The 9,675-nt window shown below is 40.2% G+C and overlaps 1 protein-coding gene across 1 annotated transcript in view; it reads left to right on the top strand.

The window, feature by feature from the left end:
* The first annotated feature begins 566 nt into the window (after positions 1-566).
* The window catches only part of LOC135199588 (uncharacterized), a 107,924-nt gene continuing 98,815 nt past the window's right edge, over positions 567-9,675 (top strand). Inside the window, exon 1 of the mRNA XM_064227744.1 lies at positions 567-642. Within this exon, the coding sequence (XP_064083814.1) occupies positions 599-642 (44 nt within the window). The 5' untranslated portion in view covers positions 567-598. The remainder of the gene's footprint in view (positions 643-9,675) is intronic.

The raw sequence follows: 9,675 nt of genomic DNA, 5'->3' as shown, positions 1-9,675 counted from the left end.
TTATATTCTTCATTTGATCTTCTTACCATTTCTAATTTGGAGATTTTGATTTCTAGAAATATTATTTCTCGTGACATTCCCTGGCAAGTTAATTGCAGGTTTTGACTTTACCCCTGCTGAACTGGGGAAGGATTCGAAATTTGTTCTAGTTGAGGTTTGCAATACTTTGGCCATCTCTCTTCATCACAGGGATTAGAATAACCTTATTAAGCACTGTAAATATACTTTTAATCTTACAAATCAAATATGAAAATGAATAAAGGATTCCTAAGATCCTGACAGTGGACTGGTTATTATTTTAGATAAAAAGGGTAACTTTGTCAGTCCACTGTCCATCTGGCTCGCAAGTTTTTAAACTATTTTCTAGGGGTTTTGAGAAATGTAAACAAACAATGATGTCACATTCACATTTTCTCACCATACAAAATTGAGTCTTCCTCAGCTTATATGAATTTAATTAAATCACCTCCTGTTGTGCATTCTCTTTCAATCCCTCAGAAATGTCATGTAACATAAGGCTATTATTTATACTAATCCTCATCTCCGAAACACGCTATGGCTACTTGGCTGATAGCCACAGTCGCCTCGGGTTGCATTTATGGTGGCCGTGTCCATTGTGGGCTGCTTCAGCTTCAGTAAAATGTAAGTATATATTCCTTCCAGTTTACGCGTTAAGGACAAGACCCTCGATCTGCTAGTCGTTCAACTCTGGCCCTGAGTAGTATTCCAGTTTGCTGCTGGACAATTAGCTCCCTTTCAGAGTTGACTCCAAATTTGGGTGGGGCAGTCTGCTCATAGGTCATAAACAAATTAGAACTGGATGCACTTGGATCTTTGGTGATCCATTCTACTTTGGGTGATAGATTACAATAAATTTTATACCCTTGAACTGAGTGTAGTCTAGTCTTCATAGACGATAAATGTTCTAAAATGAAAGACCCTTAAACTTGGGGTTCTCTATCCTATTTATAGCATTGCTTCTATATTGGGTATGAAAGTTCTATAATCAGTCATTTTCTATACATATGACAAATACTAAGTGTATAGACTAGTATAGACTATAAGCGCATTTACAGTGACCCCTAGGTTAAAGAAGTTCACATTTTCCTTCATTTTCCAGGAAGATTAAGGAGTTTCTGAGACTCTACGAGAAACCCATCAACATACCACTGGCATCACGGTGAGTCCGGTGACATTTATATTAAGTTTCTCTGTGCAGGCCTACTATAAATGCTATGTGTACCCATAGATTTATTTTTCTTCTGTCTGCGATCATCTATGAGCAAACATCTCCACATTTAGATTGGCTGTCACTCAGTGCAGAGCCACCCTTACCCTCCCCCCCTCTCTCTCTCTCCACTAGCCACCATGTAAGCAGAATTGAGATACCTTGAGCCAAACTTCTAAGAGATAGCGCATAATGTCCCTAAAGACTCTCAGTCCTGTCATCTTGACCCTCCATTATAAAACTGTCACTTATGATAACATGGGTACAATTTAGATTTTTAAAATTTATTTATTGTATGTGACACATACAGACAAACTCACGCCCTTCGTCCACACCCAGAAACTACTTTCAACTAGTTTCAAAGTCACCTTCTCTCGAACTCACATACCTACAGAACGAACCTTGACCTGCTAAGTAGGCATCTAATGTCACACCATCCCAGAAAAGAGTTATCAGCTTTCTTAAGCTGTCGCTCGGACTCTGTCTCCATGGGAAGTTAAATATGATGAGTCTGTGCATTCCCTCTTACTACACATGTACCCATCATGTCTCCCATTCGTTTTTCTGTGAGTTAACAATATTCATTTGCTTATGATTACAGAGTGACATCATCCCCAAAATCAACCAGATCAGAAGCCGCCATTGACTGAGAAGTCGTCGACTCTGGTTGCTGTAGACACAAGGTGAGCAATTTCTTCTTCTTCTTCTCCTCATCCTTTTCATGACATTAACTCAGTCTCGTGGATCACTCCAACTCAGATCCCAAGGCAGACTTCTCTAACTGCCAAAGACCCTCCTTCAATAGTTAGCATTTATTGCAAAACAAAATCTAAATTTGTTCAGTGGACATAACGCTTTCTAAAAAGTCTGTGGCAGGATCCTTTTAATGGTACTTTTTATTCCACAGTCCTGAGAAGCAATCAGGCGAAAGCAAGCACCAGGGGGAAATCGAGACGCTGATCAAGAAATCTGGCAACCCAGAGAATGAACTGACAGGCCCTTTGCCACGACATTTAGGGATGGCTCCAGTTCCCCAGAACCCCAGTGGTTATATTCAAGCTTTCTCCCTGATACAATGTTGAACTATGTGTCTATAAAAAGGTGATTTGCTATCCCCTGGGAGAGTGGCAGAGGAAGAGGCCAATCCAGCTAAAAACGGGTACATTCTGCACAACTACAATGGAGGAGTTGGACACCCTGCAGAAGGAGCACCAACAAATGAAACAAAGGCTCAGATGTTGGAGCTCTCTGAATTCAGTCTCCCATCTTCTGGTTATTTCTCAGTTTTGCATCATCCTGAAAACATAAATGAGCATGGCTATGTTGAGTCCGCTAACATTCCCGAGATTTTGCCAAGTGCAAATGTAGAGCCATTGGTAACAAAGGAGAAAGGTCTGATGAAGGCTGTCACAGCCGACAACAGCTTCAGTGGGTACCCAAATTCTAATATTCCTTGTAAAGGAAAGGGTTACGTTCAACTAGATTTCACTCTTGCAAATGTCCTACAACAGTCCTCCCAGGATTCTGGTTTAGGAGATGAGCCACAGGCTTATTCTACTTCTGATGAGTTGCTGACTCATGCAGACCACACTCTGGTGGAAGAGTTGCAGGGCAAGGAAACCTCAGAAAATTATATCAAGCCATTGTCAAAAGATAACGTCATCAGAAATGGCAAGGGTTATGTGGAATCCCTTCCTACAGGATGACACTGGAGGCTACTACAGGGATCCCAAGCCTGAAAACTCTGGGATTGAAATGTTACCCAGTGAGTTGAGGCTACGTCGACAGACAAGACTGTTTCCAATATTGGCCTTCCCATCCATGAAGACTCTTCTGTAGAGGATGTCAAACCACAAAAGAGGAAACTGTGAGGTCCAACGCAGGAATAATCGGTAAACCCTCTTTGAAGTTTACTAAAGAGGGTTATATCAAAACGGAAATCTCTTATGAAAATGGGAATACCCTGATGGTTAACAAAGATATACTCGGTACTCAACCTGACACTCTCGCAGTGGAAATGAGAAATGCAATATCATACGTCATGATGCCAGAATCAGCGGCCGAGGTCCATGGTAAGACGACACCCCAAGCTGACGGATCTTATGTCCCGGGAGACTTCTTGTGTAAGTCTGTTGTTTGGGAGAGGCCAGTAATTTACTGAGTGGGTATGGTGATGGCTGAAACGGAGAGAAAAGTCTAGCTTTTTGCCAGAGAAAGGTAACGCTGATCCAATCACTTATAGCCATGAGGTATCCAGGGGGGACCCTCCAGTTGGTTATTGCCGCATTGGAGATGGAGAATGGTGAAATGGCACGAATCATAGAAACCATTTTGCCTAAACTACTGGAACTGGCATGGCTAGCTCCAGAAATGTAAGTAAACTTACAAAATAAAGACCTAGAAGTGCCATGTAGTGTACTGTAAAAACAGACAGTTGAACAACAGCAGGAGCTACGCTGTACTGTATCACCAAAGATCTTCCCACTGTGAAAATCTTAAATGAAACCGAAGCATTTAAGCTGGTATGAGAAAGATAGCAGGTGTAATTACAGCATCTGAAGGCATTTCTTCAATCAGTACCCCGGTGCTTTTCGACAGGATCACCAACACTTCATATCATTAAAGATTCTTTTTCTGATGGCGGTGCTGACAGCGTTAACTCACTTGTGTAGCAATATGTCCAGTCTCTCCTCAGGTGCATCGCAGAGTAGGGATTGTATGGGATTTTTGTTAGCATAAATTCTATACCCTGGGGAGAAAAAATATGAACTATTTACCGGAAGACTGAACCTAAGACATTCTGAAGATACACCAGTGTCGTGGGTAGGGGAAATCATTTTAGTGAGTGCCAGAACAGGCCATGCCTAATCAGTTGTGATTCCTTTTGATGTGCCTTTTGAGAGAGACATAAAGTCATTTAAACGTTATTAACACATGCACTGTAAAATGATGATATAAAAATCTCTTGGCAGTTGGTACATTTAGAAAAAGAAGACAATAAAGTGCTGTATTAGTGACATATACACTTGCTGAAAAATGAGAAAACTTGCACATTGATCATGAAAATGACAGCAAAATTTTAAGGCAAAATATGGAAATGACGAAGACTGACAATGTCTGAAAGCTACACTTCTTTAGCATCACTTTGAAGACCTTGGTGTTACATTCTGAGAACTCTGATGTGGAAGAGATTTGACTCTAAGGAACATGGGGTATTAACTGGGTACTATGTATCCACTTATGCATCACCTCCAAGGTGCTAGCACTAAACATTGTGGAAGCTCAATGGGAAACTGTGCCTAGCCCCTCGGGATCAAAGATGTCTTTTATCAATTTATAGAAATGTGTGTATATAAAATTTTGAACCCAGAGGTACATAAGTTCCTCTCTGTTGTTTTGGGCAGTCCAGTGGTCCACAAAAGGCTTGTTGCATTGAGCTTCCGCAATGTTTAGTGCTAGCACCTTGGATGTGATGCGTAGGTGGGTACGTAGTACCCGGTTAATACCCCATGTTCTTAGAGTCAAATTTGAACTGACAATTTGCCTAGTAGTTCTGTTTTATCTTGAAGGATTTTTTTTCACTGTTTTATAGTGTAAGTAATGCTGAGAAAGAAAATTCTAAGAACATTCTCAGTTTGCCTTATTTTAACGGATTTGAAAACCATTAAATCATTGTTAAAAAGCCTTTAAGGTTAACCTTGTTTCTTCCTATAACAACACACTAAAAGGAATGTTAATAAAAAATGGGCCCCAAGGAAAGCAACAACATAATTTAAAAAATTCCATGTATGGACTGCCCCTCCTTTTATGTTGGACAGTCGAACAAGGGCTTAGAAGTACTCTCCGAGATTTTCTCTCTACTCTCGCGAGTGTTTCTCTTCTCTCGCGCACGCTACAGTCTAAACAGTCTAGACAGCACGCTCGTAGAGCTAGTTTGTAGCTCTCCACTCTATTCAGTGAATATTCAGATCTGTGAAAGTTTTCGTTTTACTCTCGCGAGAGAACATGGAGTGCGGGATGAAGCAATTTTTTCTTTCTTTCCCTTGTTTATTTTTCCTTCCTTTCAAGTGTAGGATTTTTCTTTTCGGTGGCTCTTTGTCATCGCCGTATTCTGTTATTTATTTCTTTCTTTTTAGTCATTCTTTGTCTTTGGTCCTCGGGCTGAAATTTTCTTGCTTATACCGGACATTTTAGACTCAAGCATTTCCAGTCAGTTGTTTGTACTGCTTTTGGTAAAAACAGAAATTTTTGCACTTTGTCCTTCAAATGTAAGCAAAAAAAAAAAAAAAAAAAAAAAAAAACTTTACTTTCTTTATAAGTATATACTTAATGACATGTAATCTTCAGTACTACATATACTATGTAATATTCAGGTAAGAACACGAAGCATTTCGGTGCAACATAGGAGATAATGAGAAATGAATGCGGACGCTTCAAAAAGCCCTAGAAAGCTCATTTTATCAAGTGCAGCCTTGGAGGGCTATCAGTTGTCAAGTGCATCTTCTCCTTATAGATTCTCCAGGGGGCTGCACTTGAAGCTGACTTTTCCGTAAAAAAGAAAGAAAGAAAGAAAAAAAAACTTGATGACTTCAGGGCTCATACATACGAAGTTCTTATAGCTCGATATATCTTCCTCAAACAATTCTCTTAATAATTTTGCATGTGCTCCATCTTCTCCCCTTCTGCTTATCCATTTTCGGACCCACATACTTCTTTTCCTTTTCTTTTTCACTTCGTTCATAAATTATTAATGCAGCAGACACGGCACTTCTGAGACATGTTCTCTCAACCCTCGCTAGTTGTCGACTGGCATTGGCTTCAGTGTAAATAGATGTGCGAGAAATCTTAACCGACTCTCGGACACTTTCTCTCGCGACACTCCCTCACAGCTCTCGAAAGAAAAGAAAAAACTTGCTGGTAGTGTAAACACGCTGTAGAGAAAGTCGCGCGAGAGTAGCCGTCTCTCGGGAGAGTTTAATCTCCACTCTAAACGCACCTTAATGCAATATTCATTCATTTAAGTGAAAACAACCACCGGATAAATTGGATTGGTAGTTCAGTAATTGCAAGATCAAAAGATGTCTTAACACGAAATCTTTTAGAATCTGCCATAATACAACTTACTTCCCATTGTAATTTAATATTAGTTTGTGGCCTGTTTCATTTAGACCCTTGTATTGTAACATGTTTAAGAATGACCTCAAAGATATAATTACAGACTTAGATACAAATTAGTTGCCTTAGAGATATTTTCTCTGTACATGTATGTTTACTATGTTTTGTGAATAAGTTTTTTTTTTACCAAAGATCTGAATGTGGTCAGCTGTTACCCTGTATAATCCTATAATTGTCTTGTCCATGTGTCTGAGCAGTTAGACTTAATCTTTTTGTTCTTAAATTGTACCCATGTTTATGCTTGTTTGTAAAAGGTTACTCATTCTCCAGGTGTGTTGGATTCTAGGTACTAATCTCCTTATAATCCCTATCTGTCACTTATACGACCTTTCCTCTACTCTGAATTTCTCATGTAAGTCAGTTTGTCTGCTAAGTAAAGGACGTTAAGTCGAAAGATCTGGCAGAAACTCCTGTTGTTATCTTTCCTTCGTGGCTTATACCTATATATATATACCCAATGTAGCATGAAGGAACACATACTTGAGAATATTCTTAAATCCATGGTAGAGAAGAAAGTGAAACAGGGACTTGGAACGAGTACTTTCGTAGTATATTCTACATTTTCAGTTTCACACTGAATATAAAATAAGTTGACAGGCTTTTATATACAAAAACAGAAACAGTTAATCCTCTTGACATGGCACATTTGTGCTGAGAGCCTCTTACATTTAGTTTCAACATAAAATGCCATGTCAAGAGGATTAAATACTAATGGCATTGCGGATCATTGGATTAGGACAGGCCATGCTATTAACTGGATAATTCCTTGATAATCGCAGGGTCAAAGATCACTGAAAAAGGAACCTGTGGAGACCATCTTTATCAAAGGCACATCAACAAGGCATTCAAATCTCCACCCAGGATTATACCTTGATCACCTTTCCTTATCTCTTTTGCTTAAAGAATACACCATCCAGATTAATGGACTATTAACTCCGCTCCCTCTTTCTATTTTTGCATATAATGTGATGACAATAAAACACTTGGCTGCAGCTTCCCAAGCTTTACTCAGACTATTACTACAGTCTGAAACAAACACAAATTCCTCCTTAATAAACTAGTACGTATATTTACAATGACAACAGTAAATGATAATATCCTTACAATGCTAGTAATCCTTACCCTACAAATTTACTAATAATTACCTAACAGATATGTAGGTATGGTGTATGGACCACCATTGTCTCTCAGAGTCCCGTATGCAAACAAAGTGAGGAGATAATGCTTCTTGATGGGACAACACTCGTATCAAACTTGGGTTACAAAACAGAGAAGGCAGGAGCAAAACATAGTAGTACATCCTTAAATAATAATATACCACATTCTCCCCTCCTAGAATAAAACAGAGAATAGGAATTAATAAAATCTAGTCCCAGCCATAGCGCATAAGTGCTCTAGATGCACGAGTAGATCTTCTCAGTTCAGGCCCAAGATCATTGTTCATTTGTTCTTGGTGAGTTGAATCTGCTACAGTCTGCTCCTGTGACACTGGTTCTGGTGGACCCCTGATTATAGGTTCTTTAGCGGTGTCAAGATGAACACTACTTGTTCCTTCAGTTGACGATGATGGGAGAGATGACCTTCAGGACAAGGAGCTAGGTCACGAACAGACACAGTAGATTTTCTCCCATCAGGGTACCTTATATTGGCATAAGTCGGATTACTATTCACAAGCTCGACCTCATCTACCTATGGCTCATTCTTATTTTGTACAAACCTTCTTAACAATACAAGTCCAGGATCCATTAGCCACGAAAGTAAGAAGCTTCCATGACTGGAACGATGCTGGAACATAAAGAACCGCTCATGAGGGAAGGTATTTGTAGATGTACACAGCAGCGACCGTAAAGAATGTAGTGCTTCTGGAAGTACCAGTTCCCATTGACTATCAGGCAAGTTCCGGGACCTGAGAGCTAGCTTGACTGCTTTCCATATGATGTCATTAAATCTCTCTATCTGGCCATTCCCTGCTGGGTGATACGGAGTCGTACGGCTGGTCGCTACCCCTTTTTGCGAAAGAAACGCCTTGAGATCTTTGGACATAAAAGAGGCACCTTGGTCAGAGTGAATATAACCTGGCATCCCACATAGGCTAAATATAAGCTCCAGGCATCTCATTACAGTCTCGGTACTCATGTTAGGACATGCAAAAGCAAATGGAAACCGCTAATACTTGTCAACAGGTGTCATGTATGGATTACATAAAGCAGTAGGTAGAGGTTCCTTAAAGTCTATACTGAGTCTCTCCATTGGTTGAGTGGCCTTTATGAGAGTACCTGCTGGAGGTTGGCAGTACCGAGGCTTTAACTCTGCACAAACCCTACAGGCCCTCTTGACGTCATCTGTAGAAAATGGGAGGCTCTTTGATCTTACAAAGGGCAACAGTTGGGTAACCCCAGGATGGCAAAGGCCATTATGAAGGTTTAGCAGCAGGAGGCTCGGGAAAGAGCATCAGGAACCATATTCTCCTTCCCTGGGCGATAGTGTATTGTATAGCTGTAAGCTGCAACTTCCACCCTCCACTCATGTATCTTGTTATTCTTTATCTTAGTACGCTTTCTATTGCCAAATGATGTACTGCTTCTATGATAGCAGTAGCCTCTTTCTCAACAATGTGGTAGCGAAGTTCACTCCCTTGCAGTGTTCTGGACATAAAAACAACAGGTCTACCAACCTGGTTTAGAACTGCAGAGACAGCGACATCAGATGCGTCACACTCAACTTCAAATGGCACGTTTTCATCAATTGAATACAGGGTGGCATCTTCAAGTTCCTTTTTTGAGTTGGTTAAAGGCATTTAGAGCTTTTGCATTTGGAGGAAACTTCTTTGTAGCTGCAAAAGGCTGAATTTTATTTGAAAAATCTTGAACCCATTTGGCATAATAAACCAACATACCTAGAGTTCTCCTTAGGTATCCCAGATCTGTTGGAGGAGATAGTTCCTGCAGCGGACGAAGCCTCTCAGGATCTTGTTGTATATGTCCATTCCCCACACAGTAACCTACAACTTTTATGGAGCGCACTGATTTGATAGTTTTGCATTCATTTAGGGTTAGCCACCTTCGTTCCACAACCTTTAGAAAATTATCTACATTGCGATCATGCTCTTCTTGTGTAATTCCAGCCATTGCTCGCTGGAAAGCAGCTACTCCATTCGTTACTCCAAAAGGAATCCTGCAGAATTGATACAGACCACCATTTGCCTCAAAAGCAGTCTACTTCCTGTCTGACTCTTTAATTGGTATCTGATGATATGCACTTTTCAAGTCAAA

This window comes from Macrobrachium nipponense, chromosome 26 (assembly GCF_015104395.2).
Source record: "Macrobrachium nipponense isolate FS-2020 chromosome 26, ASM1510439v2, whole genome shotgun sequence".
In the NCBI taxonomy this organism is placed as follows: domain Eukaryota; kingdom Metazoa; phylum Arthropoda; class Malacostraca; order Decapoda; family Palaemonidae; genus Macrobrachium; species Macrobrachium nipponense.
The sequence above is the reverse complement of the archived record's forward strand: the minus strand, read 5'-3'. Positions and strand labels throughout refer to the sequence as shown.